Source organism: Cygnus atratus, chromosome 2 (genome assembly GCF_013377495.2).
Source record: "Cygnus atratus isolate AKBS03 ecotype Queensland, Australia chromosome 2, CAtr_DNAZoo_HiC_assembly, whole genome shotgun sequence".
Lineage (NCBI taxonomy): Eukaryota > Metazoa > Chordata > Aves > Anseriformes > Anatidae > Cygnus > Cygnus atratus.
This window is the reverse complement of record NC_066363.1, coordinates 101,379,624-101,405,709: the sequence shown is the minus strand read 5'-3', so window position 1 is coordinate 101,405,709 and position 26,086 is coordinate 101,379,624. Positions and strand designations below refer to the sequence as shown.

The following is a 26,086-nucleotide window of genomic DNA, read 5'->3' as shown; positions in this document are numbered from 1 at the left end:
TTGTTTTTGTAATCTGCCTTTTAAGTTATCAGATAAAATTCTTGCTGCTGTATAGGTGTGGTCTCCATTTAGTGCTTGCAATAATGAACATAATTTACTCGGTAGCAGTTTCTTAAACCCTTACTCCTCTGAAATGGCAGCTGGAGACCTGCCCCAGAGGCATAATGTGGAGGTTGATATGCCTTTCCTTGGCAAAATTCCTGGAGAGCATTGTTACCATAACAACTCTTCTTCTTCCAGGGATAAATCTGCATGCAGAGATGGGAAAAACTGTTCAATCTTTTCTGTGAATTTATATTGCTTTTGTATGATCTATTCCTTCACTTTTCTGATCTTTTAATTTCTCTTTTCCCTTCTCTTCCTCCTCTAGTCTTGTGTTTTAAGTTTTGCTGTTCTTTCATGCAATATATTTTTTTTTCTGCCTCTTAGCACTTTTTTCCCTCAAGTCTTGTTTTTCAGTCTCTTGCATCATGTTCTTATTCTTGATCATCATGTGCTGCTCTTGTGCAGAATGAACTGTAGGAAAACGTGTTTTACCTTAAACGCTCTGAATGCTTTAATACCATATGGAATTACCAAACCCCTAAGGGTCCCAAAAGACTTGCAGATCTTTTAGCATCCCTTTCTTAGGCTCATAGGTTCATTCAGATGTGAATGGACCTCAGGAGGTCTGTAGTCCAACCTCCTGCTCACAGCAGGGCCAGCTCTGAGGTCAGATCTGGTTACTCTGAGCTTTGTCCAGTTGGTTATAAAACCCTCCAGAAATGGAGACTGCATAGCCTCTCCAAGCCACCTGTCCCACTGACAGGCTGTCCTTGTGGGGAAAACGTTACTTTTTACATCCAGTCTGAACACCTCTAGTCTCAGTTTATGCCCATTGTCCCTATCCCTCCCACCGTACACAGCTGCGAAGGGACTGGCACCATCTCCTCAATAACCTCCGTGCCAACACTGGGGGCTGTTGTTAGATGCCCCTGAAACTGTCCCTGCTCCAGGCTGGAGCAGCCCACAGCCCCACAGAGCAGGAGCTCTGACTGTTCTGCAGGCCCTGTGTTCAGCTTGCCCTGATCTATCGATTGTATTGGGGTCCCAATTCTGTAATCCCAGAGGTCTTTATGATTTTCAGGCAGTGAATTAGTGAATTGCTTTTTTTTTTTTTTTTTTCTCAAGCCAAAACCACATCTGTCTTTGTCTGAAACTGTAACAAGACTTCTACTCTGTGGCAATTGGATTTAACCGTGTAAAAGGAGCCCCAACTAACTGCAGATAGGATGACTGAAAACTGAGCTAAGGGAGATTTTTTTTTTTCCTTTGGGTTACTCCTCTTTGTATTCTGTTCATCTGCAGTGGGCTGGTGTCTGCTTTTCTCCTTTTGTAGAGTGACAGCAGTATTCAGTGTGACTGGCATATAGGTGGCTCCTAATCCCTTTTCTTGTTATAGTTATGGAAGTTAACATAGCTATTGCTTTATGTATTGCTCTCTTCTTATTTCTGGTTTAAGGTTGTTCTCAGCTGCTTGGGCATCACTTGCTAGAGCTCCTGCTCTTCGCCACTGTGTTGGCTTTTGCTCTGTTTTATTAATGCTTGCTTAGTATTACACAACAGATGGTAGAATGTGGGCCATTATTTGGAAATAAAAGGGTGAACAGTTACATTTTGTAGCACTCTCTTCTGCTTCTATTTTTGCTAGTTAGAAATTAAATGACAGGAAGGTAGTGTACAATGCAATACAGAATCAGAATTATGTAAATTCAGACCTTTTCCTCTGCCCAAGCAATTTCCAGGACTCTGCACAGTGGAAATAATATTAAATAGCTGGAATCTCAGAATCATTTCCCTCTCCCTTTCATATGGGAGGCACGTGTTTGGAAGAATTCAAGTAGGATATATCCCAGAATATCCCACTTGAGATTTTATGCATCATATTTTTTTCTTCTTCTTCTTTTCTGGACCTCCTTTCTTATTTACTGTGGAATTGTATTTTTTTTTTAATTTTTTTTTTTTAGTGAGATGGATGTAATATCCTATTTGGAAGTTATATTTCTATAATTGTAGAAGATTTATCCAACCTATTTAAATGTACAAATTGAGCACCAGCATCCTAGTATACATGTAGTTTTTACATGTTTATGTAACACAGAAGTGGATAGTGCAGGTCCTAGAAAAGCCCAGTATTATAATGTTCCCTGACCAGAACAGATTTTAGTATAATAAACAAATGTCCACTGTAGGTCTGTGAAAAAGTATGATGGATTCAAGAGAAAGTTGAATGAATTGTTCCTAAAAGCCACCCTCTCTGAGAAGAACTAAATGCATTTCCAAAGAAAATGATCAGTAAAATGTGAAATTACATTGAGAAGGAGCAATGAAACACAGTTAATCTGAGTCTTTATTTCAATTAAATGTATTTTGCAATTTAATAGCTTTTCACATCTAATAAGGTAAGGAAGATGCAAAAAGAAAAAAAACATACATGAAAACACATGCTTTAATTTAAATACAATGAAGCATTGTATTTAAATTACGTTGACAGGGACTGTTTAGTCATATTGTCATATCAAATATTATGCTAAAATAATGGAAATATGCTCTTGTAATTATTTCTTGTAGTTTACTTAGATTACAACTGTACTTCCAAAAAGAAGACTATAGATTGCTATAACATGAGCCACAGACTCCCAAACAGAAAAAAATGTGATTTTTTTCCCCACTTGAAAATAAGCTCTTGACATGCTGAGTTGTTACAGCTTGAGCTCGAACTGAGTGAGAGAGTTATGAAATGTCACATAAAGACAGGTAAGGTCTAAAGCACCTTTAGAAGGACCAGAAGTTTTTTATCAGCAATGTATTATCTGATCTCGTTATCCAGAGGTAATTGTAATTTGAGGTTGGTTCTACTATTAAGAGATTTTCTTTTCTCTGTAACAGTTCTGAATACTTTCCTTGATCATCATCCCACACCTGTATATCTTGCTTGGATTTAGGCTATTGCTACTTGCCACTGTAGACTATCTTATGATAGTTTTATTTTAGAATTATTTACTAGGAATCTACAGCATGACTTTACTGAAATAAGGTGATAGTTGTTTCAGCTAAGGAGAAGTGGGGTTAGACTTCTGAAATCAGGATGGTGTTTTAGATCTTTTCCCAAGTCTGTTGGCACAGAAATTTATGTAATCTGATAAAGGCCAGTCCTTTACTTTTTCATGTAGTTCAGTCCTCTGGTATCAGGCAATACTTGGAAATTCTGGCAGGGAATAGGAAATGGAAGCATTTATGCTAATAGTGTTAGTGTAAAATTTGGGATCTGCATGAAAGGTGAATTATGTTCCTGTGAACATCTTAGGATACAAATGGTTATCCTAGGACATAAGATAGCAAAAATCTTCAAGGAAACTAATATTTTTATTTTCTAATGGAGGTTATAAATTCTTCTTCCTCTCACCCTCTCATCTTTTTTGAGTATAGGTGAGATCCTATATCAAAACAAAGCAAGTATGAGTTTTGGGTCCATCTGCAGACAAGGATAAACAAAAATGATGATGCTAAGTGGAAGTGCGTCTTGAAGCAATCTTGAAATGACTATGAAGTGCCCTGGATATGTGAGCAATGGCAGCAGGAAACTAACTATAATTTTATTCTCATTCTTGCTCATGCTTAATGTTCCTCTGTAAAGAAGTTTTGCATTTTGGTGAACAATCTGAGGCTCACCAAAAAAATTTGTGTACAGATCAAGTACATTTCTCTTCCTGAGGCTATGCTGGTGATTACTTATGTTGATGTGGAAACTTTGTGGTAATCTAAATTCAGGACTATGAGAGGAAGCAAGCTACAGAAACCAAGACTAATGGGTTGCACTGAGACACTGTTACAAACCGAGCCTGGCTTAATTTTGCGATGTCGGAACTAGATGCTGCCTATACCTATCCCAGAATATCCTCCACCACATAGATCTTCAGTCTTAGGTCCTTTTTCACCAAATCTTAAACAAAAGTAAAGGAGATGGATGTCTCTTCTATGGCTATGTCAGAAAGCCCTACTAAGAATGAAAATAAAAGCTTTTGTATATGAAGAAAAATGAACAATAACAACAACAACAAAAAGCTTGGCAAAGAAAGTTTGTTACATATAAATTAACTTTTACCTATATTCTTTTCTTCAACCAGTGTTCATTGTCATCGTAGAAACAAATAAAATGGCTTTAGAGATCGATACAGGATAAAATCAAGAAACCAAGTAGAAATAAAACCCAAGGAAAAGTATGTGTGGGATGCTGCGTGATGGACATATGAGGCAGGAATTACTGATGAGGAGCAGGAGAACTGAGAAGAAGGCCAGGTGCTAGGAGTCCCTTACATGTACCACACTGAGTTCCATATGGAGTCGTGCACTAAGTGATAGTGCCGATATCTAGTAGAGAAAAGCTCTAAGTTAACATACTAAAATTAGTAAAAACATGTAAGCTATATAGTCATAGCTTAATACAAAAGGATCTAATTTGCTTAATAGAAGAAATCACAAAAGATAAGGGTAGGCAACAAATCCGTTTGCAAGATTACTCACTGAACGGGTAATAGTGATTGTATTTGTTATTGAAGTTTATTCTTGCTTTTGTCTAGAGGGACATAACTGTGAGTAAGGAAGGTGTTGGCAGGGGAGGAAAATAAGAAAAATGATTTTCATCTTTTTTATTTTTTTATTTTTTACTAATATACCATTTTTTAGGCAAATTTTAATCCCACTATTGTTGTATTTCCACCTGTACTGTGTAAAGTCTAGGCAAGGCTCTTCAGCACATTAAAATCTCTCCTTATTCTTTTCTTTATGATACGGTTTTACTAATGGTATACTAATGGTTTACTAATGGTAGATAGTTCTAGAATACTATATTTTTATTGTAAAGAACAGCAGTATTTTCAGTGAATCAGTTTTTTGATACAAATAGTTGCAATTTCCATTTAAAAAGTTTTTTTTTAATATATCAAAATTTTGAACTTCTAAAACTCACTGGGATAAAGCAGTCTAGTTGCCAAACCGAAGTTTGTTTTTCATTCATACAAAATAATATAAATTATAAGGTGTTTATTTTTTAATTGCAAACATTCAGTGGGTAGAAAAATGACTCATGCTTCATTGGCATTAAACCCAGAATTCAGAGTTTGATTAACTTCAGTTCTCTCTAGATGTGGGAGGAAAGACTTTCACAGCATTATTACACTTGTGTCTGTCTTTCTGCTCTGATTGTGAAGGGAAGCATACAATATAATTTCAAAAGGTGAATATGGAAGCAAAAATTCATACCTCCATTTGATATTAAAAGTTACATATTCAATAGAAGTCATATTTGTTAGCATGACCTCTCTCTTTGTTAATACCAACTCATATTTCTGTGATGTTAACTGTTGTCTGTTTCCAATAGATAAAACTGGAGCTGTTTCTGTAACTTGTGTAGTTTGATTTACATGAGCCAACAAAGTGCCCTTGCCACAAAGAAGGCTAGCAGTATCCAGGGCTGCATTAGTCAAAGTATCACCAACAGGTCAAGGGGGGTGACATTTCCCCTCTACTCAGCAGCACTGGTGAGGCCACACCTGGTATACTGGGACCAGTTCTGGACTCCCAGTACAAGAAATACATGGACATACTGGAGAGAGTCCAATGAAGGGCCACAAAGATGATGAAGGGACTGGAGCATCTCTGCTATGAGTAGAAACTGAGACAGCTGGTAATGTTCAACCTGGAGAAGAGAAGGCTCAGGGAGATATCATCAATGTTTATAAATACCTGAAAGGAGGGTGCAAGGAGGACAGAGGCCATGGGAACAAACTGAAACATAGTGGGTTCCCTCTGAGCATCAGGAAGCACTTCTTTACTGTGAGGGTAACCAAGGACTGGGAAATGTGGAATTTCCCTCCTTGGAGATATTCATAAGCCATCTGGACATGGTCCTGGGCAACCAGCTCTAGGTATCCCTGCTTGAGCAGTTGGACCAGATGACCTCCATAGGTCCTTTGCAACCTCAACTATTCTGTCATTCTGTGATATTCATTGCTTTCTCAGATATAGTAATGGGACTGTGTCCTAAAGCTCAGTTACTCTTTCACTTTTCTTTTTTTTTCTATGTTTGCCTAATTATTTTTTTAACTGACCTCTGTATAAATTCCTTTTATGCCCAGATTCTTATAATGAAAACAGTATTATTTCCAAGAAGATCTTCAGTTCTTGTAAAACAAAGTATTTCAAGATGTAAGATACGATGTATTAAAAATATATATATTTTTTTTTTATTTATTTTTTTTAAACTGCCAGAAATATTTTGGCTACTCATGTTAAACCATTAAAACATTTGATGAGAAAAGCGATATCTCACAATATCTCATGATAGTTTGAAATAAGTCCAGTATGAAGGATGTACACAAGAGGAATGTGACCTGCATGAAACTCTGAATGGCTCTAAAAAAAAAAAAAAAAGATAAAAAAAAAAAAAAAAAAGCAAATATCAGGGAGGTGGAAGAAGCAATTTATGTTGGGAAGAGGTAATTCATGTAGGTAACACAGGAGTTATAAGAAATTCTGTGCTGTCTGGGGAGGCAGTATGATTCTGGAAACAAAGTTGAAATGTGTTTAAAACAAACCCCTTCTTCCCCTGAATGGAAACGGCTTTTCTTCACTTGCCTTGCATTTTGTTCTACTGAATCTCTCATGTGGGTACTGAAGAGCAGCGTGTCAAAATTTGATGTTGTTTTGATAGTCTTGTTCAGACATGAAGTTCCCACCAGCACATAAAATAAAATTATTTTGTTTGTTCATTTCACTCTGACAGTATTTCCAAGTGTATAAATGGTCTTACATAGAAAATGTTCTGTCAATATTAAATTAAATCAGCTTTATGTACTGATCAACAAGACAACCCATAAAATCATCTTTACAGATAGGTAGGTATGCCTCATTAGTTGTCTACAGTTACCAAGGTCTGAACAAAAATTACTGTGAATATTATGTTACTTTGGTGCCAGCAATGTAAACTCTGTTTTGGATCTCTTATTAAACTTATCAGCATTGCAGCATTTTTAGTAATCTTTAACACTTGAATGTTAAAGAAAATAATATGTCTTTACTGTCTGAGGGAGATTGAAAGAAGGTTTAATATGTCCTCTTGTCACTATTCAAAGCATTTATGTTCCCTTTCCAGTTATTCCAGGAAGAAACATTTACTCTTTAATGTAACAAGACTTAAGATTTTTCTGTATATTATGTAAAGTCATACACATTCTCTGAATAAGACAGTGGTATTTATAGTATTCAGACCCTCTCTTGCCCTCTAAGGAAAAATAAAAATAAATAAATAAATAAATAATAATAATAATAATAATAAAAGAACAGAGAGAGAGAGAGAAAGAAATGAATTCTTGCAAAGCCCTATTGGCTTAGGAACCCAATGGCAATGCAAGTGTTATACCCATGTCCAAGAAAGGCCAAAAGGTCACCTTGGGGAAACTACAGGTCTACCTCACCTTAGACCATGGGAAGAACCATGGAGCAAGTCCAGAAATGTGTGTTAAAACACATTTCTGGGCACGTGAATGAGAAAATAGTGATTGGGAAGAGATGGCATCAGTTCACCAAGGGTAAATACCTGATACCTGACTAATCTGATATCTATCTGTGATTAAATCACAGGATTTGGGAATGAGAAGAGAACAGTGGTTGTTATTGAGTACTTCTAATTTAGCAAAGCTGAAGACGTTGTCAAACTGGAGTGAATTTTGCTGAAGCCAAGATCTCAACAACACCTGTACAGTCCATTTCATGCTTTGTCTCAATTTCTTTCCCTGGCTTCTTGATGACTGTCACTGATGGCTGTCACTGCTCATCTGCTCTCAATCTTTTTAGGAATCTCTTTGCTCTAGCATGTTTGTTTTTTTTTCCGCAAAATATAAAACCTATGTCTCATAAAAAACATTCTTCCAAGTATCTTAAAAGGAATGCTAGAGCTACACACAGGGATCATCAGAACTCAAAAATAAATAAATAAAACTCCACCCACTTGTAGTCCATTTTTTCCCCGTGGGTGACATTTGAAAGAAATGAATTCTGCCTGAGGCAGATGTCCTGCCTGGGTGGAAAACCTAACTATAAACAGACAAAGTTTGCACAGAGTTACAAGTAACCAAGAACATTTTATGGTAAGTGCTAAGCAGCTTAATATAGGCTGTGCTACCAGCCCTGGTTGTAATAACATATTCTTCTTCCATTTTTGTTAATCGTAGTTATCTACTTGCATCAAAGGAAGCTGGAAATAGATTGAATTGTTTATGCTGTAAATTTGCTTTCAGAGTATTTTTTTTTTATTTGATAAGCTTTTCTAATATTTGGAAAATAAATTTGTGAGTCTGATGAGGATGACAATTACACTCTAAAGAAATGAAGATCTATCCACACAAATGTAGTGATTATTATAATTATTATAAATATTATAAAGTATCACAAGGCTCTCAGTATCATTGTAGTATCTATGTTTTCAAGCAGAAATTTATTAGATAAATATACTTCACTTTTTGATATATTGAATTTTATAGAATGTTTTACAACTTTAGACTCTAGTTATTTATTTGTTTTTGTCAATGACAAACCTACAAATTTAGCTAGCCTTAGTGGGGGGGGGGTGTGGAATTGTCTGTAGTAAAAATTGAGTTGTGGTGGTTAGTATTTTTATTTGTATTATTTATTCACTGACCTAAAATATTTTTATTCATTTTAAGGTAACTGAGCTGCACAATATCAAAAACATAACTAGATTGCCTCGCGAGACAAAGAAGCATGCAGTGGCAATTATCTTTCATGATGAGACGTCAAAGACATTTGCGTGTGAGTCAGGTAAGCAATTGGTATTGCATCTTGAGCTTGAGGAAATCAAGTTACACATCAAAGCCTTGCTCAGATGAATTAACTTAAAACACCAGAGAGAATTCCTAAAGTTAAAGAAATTTGTTGTAAACAAGAATTTTGGTGTTTGGGGTTTACATTTTGGGGCTTTTTTTTTTTTTTTAATATACTTTGGGAGATATTAGGGGTGTTATAGAGCTCTTTCCTCCATTACTCGTCTTTGACTGCACCCAGATGGCCTAAAGACTGGAGGTTTTCATCTAAACTTGTAAAAATGAGTAAACATTACCTATGGGGTATTATTAAGTCAAGATGTGGAACATACTCAGTTTTTTACCAAGTTTTGCTATAGGCATTTGCTAAGCTTATAATTATCATTCCATTGCAAAGAAGAGGTAAATAACAGCTAAAACCCCAGGATATAGTAAAGCTGGATGTCAAGTTGTCTGCAGTTTGAACAGCTACATAGTATAATGAATGAATGAATTTGAGAGCAGAACTGAGAATCATGGTACATAATGACAGGTAGTTATTGTGAGACACCGAACACTGCACTGTTAAAGTGCACTGTTTTCTTGTTTGGAAATGCATGTGTATATACATCTATGTCTGTGTCCTACGGAATAGTTAACTTGATTTTTTTTTTAATTAGATCTGTTACTGATGAAATTTCTGTTGTTGTCATTGTTTGTTTGTTTTTTTAATTGACATATTTGAAATTGTGCATTTTAAAATGATATCTTTAAATTATCATACAAATATTGCATTGTTTACAATCTTAGTTAAGTACAATGCAACAAAATTCAAGAAACACTGAGAGCTGGTAGGTTAAAAGTGTGTAAGATCATGAATTGTGTGGATTTTGGATCAAGTATTTCCAACATTGATCTGTATATCCCATCATGAAAGACAGATTGACAGAAAGACTTCTGTTTTTTAATTTAAATTTAAAAACACAAACATAGAAAAATAATGGCTTCCTAGGATCAGATAGCTGTTCACTAGATAAGTATTTCATGTTAAAGTCTTCAGTTCCTTATGTGTATAAATATTAATGACTCTCTACCTTAACATGATTAATAATCTAATAAAAGCATTTACATTATATTTCAACAGCACAGAAATCACTTCTACAGAAATGTTTCCATTTGCCAACACATACATCCCCCTTGTTTTCTAACGAAAAGATCTTATTCCTTCCCTGGAGTTACTATAGTGCAGATATATTATAAAGTGACAGCTTTTCGATAGCTTAGGAATGTTTCACCAAAGGAGCAAACCTAAGAAAGTTCAGGCTGTCTGGCTCTCTCATCCCTCTCTTCTGTAAAAGATATGATGTACCTTCTCGATCTTGAACCCAGCTGTGTATAAAAGATGCAGGTACCTTAAGGTGCTAACAAGCTAGCAGTATGAGGCACTCTACCTTAAGATTATGTTCTGTTCAGAGTTGTGTTTTGAGTGAGTGGAGTCTTGGGTAAAGTGTCAAACCAGTGGAGTACTTGTGGGCAGACATCAGAGGACAGACCAGCACAGCTGATGTTGTAGTACATTTCTGCTATAGACCTGCTCATCAACAAGGGGAGACAGATGAAGCCTTCTCAAGTTAGGTGGAGAAAGCCACACAGTCCTAGGCTTTGGTACTCTTGGGTAACTTAAGCACACCAATATCTTCTGGGAGGCCAATACAGGTGGACAAAATCAATCTGGATTATTGGAACATATTGAAGCCAATTTCTTGATGCAGTTGATCAATAAACTGGTGATAGGCAATGCTCTGTTCAGGGACCTGCTTGTCAGAATCCTATGGGGAACTGTCCTGGAGGGCAAAGGGGCCCAGAAGAACAGGCTAATTTTCAAGGACAGCCTCCTCTGAGCACCAGAACTGTCATTTCCATACTGCAGACGAAAAGCATTGTGTAAGGCCGGTATGGATGTTACATGGCCTCCTGCCTAAGCTCAAACACATAAGGAAGCATGCAGAAGGCAGAAGCAGGGACAGACTACTTGGAAGGCATACAGAGACATTGTCTTGTCTGTGCTTGCAGGAATGGAGACAGAAAAACTCCAGCTCAGCTGGAGCTGAAACTAGCCGTGGAGAAAGACAATAAAGATTTTTTCAAGTACATCAACAACAAAAGGAGGGCTAAGTGAATGTGGACCAGGGGACCTAGTGACAAGGGACATGGGAAAGGCTGAGGTACTCAAAGCCTTTTTTATATCTTGCTTTTCTCTGGTAAGAAGGTGAGGCTTTTCCTCAGACCTTCCAGGTCCCTGAACCTCCTAGCAGTCAGCAGGAGTGAAGTAGATCCCACAGTAGAGGAAGACAGAGGCAGTCCTCACTTAAATCACTTGTATGTCATAGACAACTCCATGAAACTAGATGGGATGCAATAGAGGGTGTGAAGGAGTTGGCCTGTTGCATTGCTAGACAGCTCTCTAGAATCTTTGAGTGATTATAGCAGCCTGGGGAGGTTCCTGGTGTTTGGAAGAGGACAGATGTCACACCCATCATCAAGAAGGGCAAGAAGATAGCTGTGGGCAAGTAAGCCTCATCTCAGTCCCTGCGAAGGTTGTGGAGCAAATCCTCTAAGAAGACAGCTATAAACACCTGAAGAACAGCAAGGTACCTGGGAGCACCCAAAAAATTTTCCATATATAAATCATACTTTCTGTGATGGAGGTGTCTGACAGGCACTGTGGGCAACAGAAAGACATTGGTGCACTTTGATTTTACCAACCTTTGACAGCCTCCCATAATCTCCTCCATAGCCCCAAAATTGACAGTTCATGGGGTGATTAAGTGGATAGAAAACAGGCTGGTCTTAGAGTTGTGAAAAGCAGTGTAAATCAAAGCTGGAATACCTTTTATCTAATAATACCTCTTCTTTCCCATGGCTTCAATGGGAAAGAACTACTGAAATGGTTTCTTCTCAGTCAAAAATCTTTTTCTAGAATCATAGCTGCTTGACCTTCTTGAATTACTTAGAAAACCAAAGTTTCATAGTTTTCTACCTTGAAGTCTCTAAATATACAGAAGCAGATACCTTGTTTCCTATTATCCTGACCACCAGAGGCAAATGGAAGAGCAGTAGCACTGATCCTGATCTGCTTACAAAAGGTCTGCTGAGCATAGGGTCAAAAAAATTCTTGGAAAGGAGGAAGAAGAGATGCTCAAAGTTGAGTTAGGTTTGAGGTATGTGGGTACTGTGGGTTAGGTATGTGGGGACTGAAGAATATGAGACAGGTTTCTTGTCAAAGTTGTACCTGCGAATGTTTTAAAATAACATGTATCATTTTTGGTTTTGATAGTATGAATTGGTATCTTTCTCTGTGCAGTCTGAAACAAAGTGTGTGTGATGAAAAACAGCACATTTTTCTCATATGTTGCTTTCTTAATTATGAAATTAACCATGGTAAAATATATTCTAATCTAAAATATGACTCTAAAGATGTAGAACACTTTGGAAAACAGAAGGCCTGAGAGCTGTGATACCACTCCATGGAGTGTACTGTTTGGAAGCCTGTTTTTTTCCTAAGTTCCTGCGGCTTCTAGGCCCTCAGCTTGCTTATTGCCTTCAAGGCAGCTGCTGGCTAGCCTGAGCTCTGTATGTGCTGTACCCCCCATATTTCCATTAGGACTTCATCAAATTAGAAGTCTGAGGAGCATCTAATTTTTGATAATCTTCATTTGCTAATGAAAACATTCTGTAGAAAAACAGAAAAATTCCATATGCCTTTGTTATCATCTAGTTGTTCCCATCACTACCACCCGTACTCCCAAACTCTACAACAGTTGTAGAAATCTATTTGATTCTGAAGGTCTATTGAAATGGTTTGAAGAGCAAACCCTTCTCAGATATTACAGTACTCTGATAAAAAGCATGGGATAACAAGTCTTTAAAGAAGAATCATCCCTCTTCAGGGAGAGAAAAAACATGCTTGCTGCTGTTTTTTTTCTTTCTGAATTCCAGTCTAGCAGACAAAGTTGTGAGTTTGATGATTAGTAAGAAATATTTTTAAATCTTCTCAGTTAGAATTATTTAATAGAAGTAAAATAATGAGAAGTCATGGCTGGTTAAATAACATGAAAAGTAGTCTATAACGCATTCAGTTTAACACAGACTCTAAACAGCAGGACTCCTTTTTCAGACCATGGGAAATTGCTGCCACCTTAGTCAGGAACATGCTAATGTTTCAGTTTCAGCCTTCCTGAAAGTCATGTGAAAGTTATTGTCATTAAGGGAATTTTAACAATCTCATTATCAAGAATCATGAAATTATCAATTGCTATAGGACAGAGGAAATGCAATACTCTCAGGTTGCTAACACACTGAGATAAAATTTAGCGTTGTCAAATGTATAAGCAGGTTAAAAGTAGAAGGGTAGAACACTGAATAAGAATGAAGTGGTTTGGGGAAATCTAGCATATTTACTCCAGCATAATAAAGGTTGAAAAAAATATTACTGTTGGAATAATGATAATAATAATAATAATAATAATAATATAATTTTAAGAGAGGAAATGACTTTATCACAAGAACAAATACAGAAGGTAAAAGTGGACATTCAAGTAGCCGTAGCAACATTACTGAAGATGTAATGACTGCTTAGCAGTAAGGGCATTTGTAAAATAAATGATTTTTTAACATGTTTTTCAGTCATCCCTTTTGCATCATTTATCCTATGCTTAAATAAAATGGGCATGTGGGTAGGAGTACCTCCGGTATACCTTGTTGCAGTGCTGCCATGTGAGAAAATGCCTTCATCCTTTACCTGCCACATTTCCTGGTATTTTTACAAAGCACAGATCTTCCGAGGGTACTTCAAACAAAGTAGAACCATTCTAGCTAGTGTGTTAGAGGTTCTGTCTTTCCGTAATACCATTTTTAAAAAGTCTGTTTTGTTTGTTTGTTTGTTTGTTTTGTTTGTTTGTTTGTTTTTCAGGTAAGTGTTCTGTTAGTCTTTTGTATAGCTATAGCTATGCTCAGACAAATGTAGCTATTGAGAAGCCCGTCTTCCTGCAAGGCTTACTGTCTGTAATGTGGCAGTAACCCAAGTGTCTGCGGTGGGACAGGCATTCTGAAATGCCCTGTAAGTTCTCTCTAAAGTTGTAGATAGAATGAAGTATGCAATGCTGGCTATGCATGCCCAACAAGAAAATTAAATTTAAGGACAGGAATACTGATTAAAGTTTGTGGTACTATTGTGGAAGTTGCTACCATGATGAGGATTGTGCCTGAATAACAGCTAGCTTATGATGAATGAGATTTGAGTTACACTAGGTCACTGACAGACCACATGGGAACATGATTTTTCCTTCAGTGATGCCAACAAAATATTAAGTGATACAAGTTCCTTGTTCATATCGGCACAGGTTTGTGACAAATTTGTTTTAATATCCCAACTACAGAATGTAAAGGAAATTGATGAAGTTGTAAACTTATTAATAAAATGAAAATATTTGTGGGCTTGTTGTTGTTGTTTGTTTATTTCATTTTGTTTTTACTATTTTTTTCTGAATGGTAGGGATTCAGATATGACCAGCTCAATAAATTAGGTCTGAAATGTGACTTCAGTGATTTCTTTGAGTATAAAATGAGAGTGACATGAGCAACAGAAAGTAGGGGGGCAAAACCATAGGGCAATTCTAGAACTCAAACCATGAGGCAAATGCAGGCCGCCCCCAGGATACTGGTATTTGTCTGGCTTCTCTTCAGAACAATGACCTATTCTGCAAAGTTTTGATTCTTGAATATGTTGTTGCTATGATTGTTACCTTGATAAAGCTTTTTTATACATCCATAAAATAAACAGTCCTTTTCTTTTATATCCTTAAGCTTTCAGCTTTTCTGAGTGTAGTGAAACTGATAAGTCTTAACTGTAAAAAAAAAAAAAAAAAAAAAATTTATTGAAAAAGAATGATACACTGTGTCAAGTGACTTTTTTTTTCTTTTAGTTCTGTACCCATTTTCTTCTTTTAAACTTGTTTGCACCATGTTTTGGTGTTGCTTTCTCTTAAAAAAAAAAAAAAGCTTCTTTTGTTGAAAAAAGGCACAAGTTCTCTTTATTTTTGTACTAAAAAAGCTTTTGGACTATTACAAAATTACCACTGATTATGAGCTGGGTTTTTCTCCTTGATTGTTTTCACAAGAAAAAATGAAGACAACTCTGTTCCATATCCTGTGCTTGAATAGTTTGGCAGATGTCATTGGAATACTAGATGTAATTCATATCACTATATCCTTTGACAGCTAAGAACCCTGGAGGTTTTGGATTAAAATCACAGTGAAACACTGAGTCTTCGAAATGAACTATTAGTGATCATTCTTGCTGTTATTACTAACAATGGCTACATAAGTTTTAAAAACAACCAGGCTTCCACTGTTTTGTGGATTTGAAGGTACAGAACAGCTTCCCAAATACAGTTCTGGTACCATAAGAGGGAACACAAGCAAAGCTCCCCTTTTGCTTATAGAAAAAAGTATGTATAATCTGTACGGTTGAAAACTTTCTGCAAGATATATGTTTCTGTTGTAGCAATGAGGATTGCCATACGAAAATTTATGACCCTTTATTTTCCACTTTCTGTTGTTTTTGTTTGTTTGTTTGTTTTTAAAAATGAAGGGCCTGAATGAATGGTTCATTGGCGTTCACATATATGTTCGTACTTCCACATGTGCCACATTTTTTTTGAGATTAAAAAAAGATGAAAACACGGGCATTGCATGAGATTAAATATCCAGATCGATTCTTACCCTCTCTCTTTTTGATCATAATATTTGAAACACTTTTCCACTTTCAGGGCTAGTTCAATCTATGGTTATAAATGTTATATTTGAAGATTAATATTTAGGATGTGTATTCTCTTTTTCTTGACCAGTGGTTGCCTTATCATTAATACTGACTTTATTTCTTAATTATTTCATGCCTATCTAAAAATATGCACCTTTATTCTGACTTTAACATTTATAAATTAGAAATATTTGGATTTTGAGTCATTTCTCATAGTTGCTTTTATGTTGGTCCTCATTTTTCTGTGGTTCGTTTATGAACTAGATTGATGCAATTTTCTGACACGCTAGCATTATGTTTAAGTAGTGAATGGAAGGAATACAGAAAATATTACCCTATCTCCAGGAGATAACCTTTGATAGATCTGGTATTACGCTATCAAATTCCACATTTTTCAGCCACTTTTAGATTATTAAGTAAGGTGCAAACTTAGTTCTAAGATTAATAAACATTAAACAAAACAAATTTTGTGAAGATAAACTTGTGGTTTTTGTAAAACTGCCAACTGTTAAATTTTAAAACACTAGACCCACAAAATGGCCTTACCATCAGGACTTCTCCCAGACAGGGCCCCCCTGAGCTGGGAAAACTGCTTCATTCCCTGTTTATAGGGCAAATGGGGGACAGTGAGGAAACAAGGTCAGCATCCAGCCTAGCAGGAGCACACATGAAGGCTGTGGCAAAATAAGTAGAAAAGTTGTATGACTCCTAGCTGCAGAAATTCAAAAAGGTAAACTTGCTCTGGAACTGCAACATGGGAAATTCTAAACTTAAGGGTTTTGAAGGTCAAAACACATGGAAGGTGATTTTTTTTTTTTTTGTCTTACAGTAAAGTTCCATTACATAGTTGTGTATTTTGCAGATATGATAACCATTCAGTTGCCCTTGCTGTTCACTTACTGTAGACTTGTCTGGACAGTCTTTACTAATGTTTAACATGGTGGATCTAGATAAGTGGAGAAGTTCTGTATTATTCTTTCTTCCTGAACAAACATATTGAAGTGTAGACACTGTAAGTGCTCTCCTTATCACAATTCTACTCAGAAGGATTGAAATTTAAACTGTTCCCATAAGAACAAAAGTCAAGCAAGATAGTTAAGATAATAGCAAATCATCCATTTTAGAGCATGTAGGACTCCTCAAGAGTGAAAGAGTAGAAAAAGATCTGCCTGTTTGCAGAAGGCAAACAGGAGAAAGAAAGCAGATTCCAGCTTCGTGTGGTAGATAGTGCATGTTCAGCTGAATGTTGATCGTAGAGAGACTTGTACAAATATACGAATCTCAACACCTCTGCCCTAGAAGTTCGACATACTTTCCAAATGAGCACAAATTGAAGGCAGGTTAGTGAAGACTTCACATCCTGGTGAAGTCCAGGATGTCAGGCATGCAGAGGCATGGAATTATTTCATAGATTTTAATAAAAATTTTCATAATTATCATAATTATCTTATAATAATAAATAAATTAATAATAATAAATCAATAATAAATTATGATAATAATCATAATTATCTTGCAGAAATGTTAGCACCATGTTAAGAGGTCTCATCTGAAAAGGGTTGTATTTTTCATTGCCCAATGAAAGGGAAAGTCAATAAAGAATTTTTGTTGTTGTTGTTATGTCTTCATGCATACAACCAGTCATGCTCTCCTGCCAAGCCAGTCTGCTGCAAGCCAGCTCTGGTCTGTAAATAGTGCAGTTTTAAGTTAGGAAGGCATCATGCTTCTGCAAAAGTACCGTGCTTCTCATGTTTTGCCATGGAATCAAAATAGAAGACTGTTCACTTGCTCATACCAGTAAACATGATGCTAGACTTGTGATGAGGCAAGCCTTGTTCAATGGCACTATTCGGGCTGTATGATTAGGTAAAAGAAATCTTCATAACTTCTAATTCCAACAAGCATATCTAGGACCCAGAAAACATGCATTTATGTAAGGATATATTGATACATCAAGGAACTCTTAGCAAATAAGCAAGTTTAAGACAATTCTATTTAACTGTTTATCATTTACTTTGTGTCTCTATGTATTTGTTATTGGGACTGGTATTATTAAGACTGTTTTTGAAGCACAACTATTTGCTTTATCATTCACTCAAGCTCCTAATCCTGTAACAATCTGATTTTCTGGAAAGTACTGGGATGTCATTGACTCAGTCTTAAGATACCAACAAAGAAGTACATAGGTGGTGGACCTCTAGGTTCTTTCACTTTTTCCATTAATTTTAATTTCTGTAACTAGAATAAAAGATACAAAATCTTAATTCAGGCCTACTTGACAAGCCATATTGTGTTTGGGCATATACTTTACCTTTGGACTTGTTGGTATAGTACCCCACCTCCTCTCCTCAAGTTTGCTGAAACTGGAGTTATCAACTGAGATAAAAAGGCTTCTGCTCATCTACATGGAATATAGGTCAGATCTCCTGGGATCTGTGAATATGTATCACCCTGTAAAATAATGTAACTTCTGTGATTCCTGACCTCCCCTGAGAATAGCATACATTTAGTGACAGCACAAAAATCATGACATTAATTTATAGACTGAATTTGGTATATTGACAGATGATGTATGGTTGCCTGAGCCTAGGGAGAGTTCAATGAATAACATGATAATTTACAGCTCCAAACCTGAAACACCACATCTATTTTTCATTTTCTGTCACTGTTCAGTTTGAGTTACATTTTGCTACTTACAGTGTGTAAGGTGTAGGGGACTGTTAGCAGGTTAACTGTTTCAAACCTTTTGGAACACTTTTATTCTGGAATGAGGACAAGCCGTAGGAATAATGCATGTAAATGAGCGCAGAAAGATTTATGTGCTACAAATGTGTATTTAACCATATATTCAGTACAGTCTAGGCATGAACAATTCAGACAAATTTGTGCAGATTACATAAAAAAAAAAAAGAAAAAAAAAAGTTCACTGTCCATCTATCTTCGTATTATTTTGAGATGTTGCTTGAATTCCACACTGCCAATGTGATGTTGCTATCAGCTTTAAAACCCTAGTGGGCTGTTGAACAATCAGAATGGTAACTGCTGTCAGAGTGATCTATAAAGCTTATAAATTTGTTTTTTGCTGCTGGGTAGAAGTGAGAACTAAAGCAATTCTTAAGACTGAACCATATGTGAGACTACTACAGGTGAAGGTGAAGTTTTATATGACTTCTGACTATATGCCCTTGTGAAATTTTGCAGAGTTGTCCCTCCTTCTATACCTGCAGAGCAGTTATTTAATGCATTCACACAGTCCATTTATGCTGTTTGTAATCTCTTTGGCAGTATTTAATGGGAAATGTATTGAACTATGATTTGACTTTAAGAACAGAAGAAAACAAATTTTATGTAGAAATAACTCTAAAATTCATAAATTCAGAATTTTAGCCTTTCCTGTGTATTTGAAGGGACTACCACATCTATAATTTATGTCCTCCAAATAAAAGAAGAAAATGTGCTCACTTCAGAAAAGAACAAGGAGCTTTCCAGTGTGTAATAATGGTCTCGTAATCTCCAAGAGCAGAACACAAAACAATCTCTTGTTTTGTGATACTCTGTATACTTATTATCTGGAGAAGTATCCAATCCTTTTATGAATTTCTTGTTTTATTTTTTGTGTTCATCTTTTAAAATATCAACTCCTTCCTAGTGATTATACATCGATTTTCACCATCTTACCAAGACTATATTTTCTGAAAGTAGTCTAGCATTATCGTGATTGGAATCTGTTTTTGGAGATTTAACTAGGATAGTTCATTAATCTCCAAAAATAGGGCTCCATTTACAAACATAGAATCACGGAATCATAGGATCTCCTGAGTTGGAAGGGACCCACAAGGATCACTGAGTCCAGCTCCTGGCAACACACAGGACCACCCAAAAATCAAAGCATGCATCCAAGTTCATTGTCCAAACGCATCTAGAACTCTGACAGGTTTGGTGCTATGACCACTGCCCTGGGAAGCCTGTCCCGGTGCCTGACCACCCTCTTGGTGCATAACCTTTCCCTAACACCCAGCCTGACCCTCCTCTGTCCCAGCTCCATGCCATTCCCTCGGGTACTATTGCTGTCCCCAGAGAGCAGAGCTCAGTGCCTGCCCCGCCGCTCCCCTTGTGAAGAAGCTGCAGGCCACCATGAGGCCTTCCCTTAGCCTCCTCTGGTATAGGCTGAACAGTGCAAGGAATCTCAGCCTCTCCTCATACGTTTTGCCCTCTAGGCCTTTCATAATCTTTAGAGCCCTCCTTTGAATGCTCTCTAACAGTTGTGTGTCTTGTATGCAACAGTTTCTGTCATATAATGGTCAAGATTCCCAGATTTCAGTATTCCCAAATGAATGATATTCCCCAATTTACAGTAATTAGTGATCCTAGAATGAAGCTCCAAGCAAGTCAGCATTAAATCTCTTGAAGAGTGGACCCAGCCATTCCCCTGGTAAATAAATAAAATTGTTTTCCCCATTAATTTTTTTTTCTCCTAATTTCAAATAAAGGAATTCAGTCTAAGGTCGCAAAGACATGCAAAAGAAAGCCTCCTTTTTTTTTTCCCCTTTTTTTTTCTTTTTTTTTTCCTTTTTTTTTTCCTTCCCCCTCCCCCCCCCCTTTTTTTTTCCTTTTTTGTTGCTCCAATTTCTCTTTTAAAATGTGGCTGCTCTTCAAGTTTTGTTTTAAGCAATTCCAGCTGCTGCTAAAGCTGCCTTGCAAGTTAATCTGAGGTTAAAACTGAAGTTAATTAATAGAATTAATACCAATAAAGGGAAGCAGTTGACTATAAAGGTCTTTGAAGTTGTGTTTATCTGTAGTAGCCAAATAGTTAAGTCCGTTTGTCAATTTATGCTTCTGAAACTCAGAGAATAGCATATTAATGTGAAAATAAGGCAAGTAAAGTGTTAATGATGGCAAATATATGGATTTTCTTACTCTTAGCTATAATAGCTATCATTGATCTGAAAAATTTGAAAATGTAGGAAATTTATTTTCCTTTTGTTGGGTTGTTTGGTTTTTGTTGTTGTTTTGTCTTTTTTTTTTCTTTTTTGCTTTATATTCATCTTTTATCAATTTGTAAATGTTCCAAAAAGTAGAATCAAAGTCATACTAGGTTTAAATTTTGCAAGTGTCTGGTGCATCAAACTTGCATTGCTGTTCGGTAGTTTTTGATGGCCACCTAGAGTGACAGTTCACTCAGACAAGTTCATTCAGACAAGCTTTGGATTGCTCCATATTAGGTGGATTTTATCTTTTTTCACCCTAAATTCAAATTCATTTATCACCCATTTAAATTCTTCTACTTGCTATGTAAAGAGAAAATCAACGATTCTTTCCACAAAAGTAACATAAGTTTTTCTTCTGAAAATGTGCTTGTGTAGTATGTTTTACAAGTTTGAGCTTCATATTCAGTAAAATGTATACGACATGCACTAGTCTTCTAAAGTCTTTTGAAGTTTTGAGCCTTGCTTTGAAATGAAAGCTACATATTCATTAGAATGATGAGGAATGTTAGTCTGCTTCTAAATGACGGAAACGTAGATCCATTTGGTTTCTGGAAAGCTGTTCATTTTGAAAATGTGGGACATTTCTTAGTTTTTATATGTTTGAATCTGTTTCTGGATTTAATTTCTCTCTCTCTTTTTTTTTTTTCTTTAATACTGTATCAGCATAAAGTTACTAGCAACTCATATTAGACTATCACTTTACGGGGCAGCACTGAGGAGCAATTATCCTTTGTGTAAAGTTGAGAAAAATGATAATCTCAAGTATCTTGTTTGTTTTTTAAACCAAGTCTTTCCTTAAAAATGTGTATAGTTCTAAAGTTAAAATATAGACATAATATTATTTTCCTATTAAAGAAGCCATAAAACCAGATCTATTATGAAGTATCACTTCTTTCTGAACTAGACAGTATTAAAAATAATCCAGTATTTTAGAGAAAAAAGTAAACCTGTTGGCTAACAGAAGAATGAAACAAACTTGTAATTAGTGAAATGGAAAAGGGAACCAAGTCTGTCAGTAATGTAAACATTTAATCATATGCCAAATAAGATCAATGCTTTACCAATACATAGTATCTCTGTTTCAACAAATGGGAACTACTTTGTAAAGTGTCCCACAAAGGTAGCTCTTTGGAGTGCTGCAGGAAACAGCCAGCTCCATTTCAGAATGATACCTTTTCAATGACAGTATAAATTTGTCTATTTCTTTCAAGTTCTTCATTGGCCAAACCTTTCAGTAGCACAGCATTCCATTTCAACTTCAAGGGAAAAAAATTAAATCAATCCTGTAGCTGAAGCTTATATTCCATAAATAAAACATGAAGTAGATTTTACAGCTGTTTTTTTCTGCCTAGATTGTGTTATGGATAATTTTAACTGGACATAGCAACTGAAATAATCAAATCAGAGAATTTGCTGTGGGCATATATAATGAAGATGGCTCATAAATGTGAAATCAAAGAACATTTGAATGTGCTAATGGACAAGCCTCTAGATAATTAAACAAACTTGTCTGGGAAAGACAGACAAGTCATTATAGGTATGTTCCTCTAAGCATGAATCCAGTAGGAATGACAAAATATCTTACTGAGTTGCTTCTGCTTTGTATGCCAAACATAGGTTTGCTTGAATATGTCTAAATTTTCCAATAGCTTGTAATCATCTGACTGGAAAAAATGGGAATTAAATAACAAAGACTGTGTGACATGAGAAAACCTACTATCTAGTAATTAGGCAGACTTAACACGAACAATTCTAATTTGATTAAAATACACTCTGAAGTAGTATAAAGGTAAAATTGACTTTTTCCTTTCTCTTGCTAAACATTTTGTTTAGAGCAAAAATAAAATATTTGCATCAGAAACTCATAAATCCAACTATTTTGAAATTGGATATTCACATTGTATTAAGCAATCTGCACCCGCAGTAAAGAAGATGCTGATTTTCTTAGGGTGCTGTAGCATCTGTCTTGAAAGTACTACAGCTGTTTAACATCTACCTCAAACACAGCACAGTGAGCAATGTTGAAATTAATATGCAAGCAGTCTTTGTTCAGCTGAGTATCTTAGGAAGCCACATTTGGACACTTTTGTTAGGTCTAATTACCTTCCTGTTACATTCATGGTTGATTATCCTTTTCTGAAAGTAAAAATTAAATCATTGCCTTTATGTTTCAGCCATAAGAATTCTATGCAAAGGCATATTTGGGGATTTATTATGAAAATGTGAAGAATAATAAGTGTCTGCCGACCTTATCTGACTCAGAAAGAAGAGAACTATACTCTTTAATTACTTTTCGTGATCTAGCTGCTGCTGTGCTCGCATTGTAACACTGGCATCTAGAAAAACAAAAGAAAAAAAAATATGGCAGATCAATTGGTCTATAACTAAGTCAATACACCCTCAATTACACTCGCATATCACAACATCAAGTGGTTATTTTATTATTTTTAGGGGGAAATTTTGTTTAAAACAGCAGATCCATAACTAGGCCACAGTTTACAAGCAGAAGGAAGAATAATATTCAAGTCAGCTTCATTTAAAAGCATTAATGCAGAAATTAAGGAAGAGCATTTTAAATGACACTGTTCAATTTTCTTTTAATAATTCCTTTCTCATTATAATTTGTTGTCCAGCTTGTCCTCTCCATTGTAAAATAATCAGCCAAGGAGAAGAACCTGGATTTGAATTTAGTTCAGACCATGAGAGAGCCCAAAGAGGATTTTTGCTGGGGTTCCAAGCAAGAAACACAGAAGACCAGTCTTTGCTAGCATTTGAATCTTGTCCATCTGGCTATTCCATAAAGGAGAGAAAGGGAATCTATCCCCTGCCCTGTGTGTGCTTATAAATCAGTTCACAACTAAACTCTAAGTGGGCAAGAGATCCGCAGCATTCATAAATTACAGCTTCATCTTCAGATACCCTTTTTCACTGTAACCAGCATTCCCAATTTACAAACCTAAACCCTAAACTTTCTATGCAGCTCTCACTTTATATTGTTCAAATTATTAAATTTAAATGTCCTTTATACTTTTATGATGAGTTGTTTGTCCTGAAATAAGGAGGAAATATTTGAAATAAAACAATCTTTCATCACTGAGTCTCCAGTTAATATGGCCTTAAGCCATGATTCAGCACAGAGTTCTTGAAGTTTCATATTATTTAATCATGGTGTGTGTTTTCTAATGTTAAATTCATCAAGATTTACCCTGATTTTCTTGGAGAAAAATGACACAATTGAATATGGGCCTATTTGCTGTTATTTTCTGAATCTTAGATGCCTTCTACTGAAATAAAAAGAAGGGAAGGGAAGGGAAGGGAAGGGAAGGGAAGGGAAGGGAAGGGAAGGGAAGGGAAGGGAAGGGAAGGGAAGGGAAGGGAAGGAAGGGAAGGGAAGGGAAGGGAAGGGAAGGGAAGGGAAGGGAAGGGAAGGGAAGGGAAGGGAAGGGAAGGGAAGGGAAGGGAAGGGAAGGGAAGGGAAGGGAAGGGAAGGGAAGGGAAGGGAAGGGAAGGGAAGGGAAGGGAAGGGAAGGGAAGTTCCTATTAAGTTCATGAAAGATGATATTCTGAGTTTAAGTTTATGCAAACTGCTTCCCCTCAGGCAGCCATATGTCTCTCTTACTTAAGATTATGTTGGTAACGACATCAGCAGTCTATGTCAAAAAAAAAAAATCTAAAATGATGTAACTTAGATACAGTTTTATTTCAAACACCTAATATTTGGAGGAGGCATTGCCTAATTTGAAAGTGTGAATGTTGTCATTGTTCCTATTTTCATAAGACATTTTTAAAATTGAAATTATATTTAGGTATATGGAATGTAGAGATCCATTTCATGATGAGAATAAAAGATTCAGGAAAAGTGTAAAATTAGAGTAAGCAAAGTGAAGAATTGGTAATAAATGAAGAAGCTCCTTTGGATTTAAGTTCTGTATATATATATATGTATTAAAAAAAAAAAAGAAAAAAAAAGAGAGAGAGAGAGAAAAAAAAACTTTTCTCATATTTCCTTAGATACTAACTGTGCAGCTTTAAGGTGTTTTTTTCCTTTTCTTTTTGCGGTAGTACCCCATTAAAATCTACCAAGAATCAGGAAAAACACAGAGTCCTCTCTAGCTAATAGTTAGTTCTGCCAGAGAGTAAAATTTCATGCAACTGAAAATCAAGTAGAACACATACAACTGTGTTATGATCTTCTAGGTAGTTTCAGTCAGAAGTTGTCCGCAATTGCTTTGAATCAGTTTCTTTGCACTTACAGTGTCATAAAATCTTGGTTGTCAACTATAATAATAGCAAGGAATCACTTCTTCACGTTACTCATTTTAGGGTTTAGGGCAAAACATTGTATTCTTGGGTAATGGAAGCACAGAAAAAAAGAAAACAAAAGATTAAAAAAAAATTTTTTTTCATTGGCCTTGTTGTTATTTTAAAAGAATCATATAGCGCCATGCAGAAGAGGTTTCTTTCAGTCTCTGCAACATCAGAAGGGTGCGGCACTGACACTGACTTGTTTATGCCCAGCCAAAATGGGAAAATATTTAATAAATGTGAACATTTGAATCTGTAAGACTTCATTCAGATATGTTTAGTCAAAGAAAGAAAGAGAGATTCCAAAGACTTTCTAGTCTACTAGTAGCTGTCTCTATGTACTGAGTTAATAATGTAACAGATATTCAGATGGCTGGAGTGAAAAGTCCTGTGGTCAAAGGTATAAAAGCAATGAAGCATGTAGTGACAATGGTGCATGTTTTTTCTCCCACGTCTTGAAACTAGTCATTATCACCTTGATTTTGTATGCAAAGATTATCCTGCTGGAATTGTTTACATTATTTCTTCTTTTCAAACAGTAAGAACTGTCACTACTTCAAAGATAAGAAGATATTAAAAAAAAAAAAAAGTTAAAAAAAGAAAAAGTGAAATGAACCTTAGGACTTGCAATAGTTTCTTTAGATATAGATTCTCTTACCAGGTTGTAACTTAAACATTTGACAATAGGAGAGAAGAATACTTCAGCTTTTCTACACATTTAAGAAAAGTCTCTATACTACTCCAAAGAGAAATAAAAGTATTGTAGGAGTAAACTAGATCTGAAATAGTATGAACTTTTAAACCAGACAAATGTTATTGCTGACTGCCGATCATGGGGTAGCTGCATAAGTTGATGCGATAGCATCTTCTGCATGTTATGTTGCTGGTGACAGACCCTTTTTGGACACTTGTCTGATGGTGTTTTTGACATTCCCAATACAAGACAAGCTGCCTGAGGTTATTTTACTTTCATGCCATTGTCATTTGACATTAATAGCTGTTGAAACAGGTATAGATTGACAGTCCTATATGGGGAAATGTCTAATTCCCACGCCAGATTCTAACTGGCCTGTTAGTTTCAGTCACAATGCAAATCTTTCCTCTGTGTTCAGGCAG

At 36.0% G+C, this 26,086-nt stretch overlaps 1 protein-coding gene across 4 annotated transcripts in view; it reads left to right on the top strand.

The window, feature by feature from the left end:
• The window catches only part of DOK6 (docking protein 6), a 214,043-nt gene that overhangs the window by 116,027 nt on the left and 71,930 nt on the right, over positions 1 to 26,086 (top strand). For all 4 annotated transcript variants that reach the window (XM_035550561.2, XM_035550560.2, XM_050708955.1 and 1 more), the window contains one exon: positions 8,763 to 8,877. In XM_035550561.2, the coding sequence (XP_035406454.1) occupies positions 8,763 to 8,877 (115 nt within the window). The remainder of the gene's footprint in view (positions 1 to 8,762; positions 8,878 to 26,086) is intronic.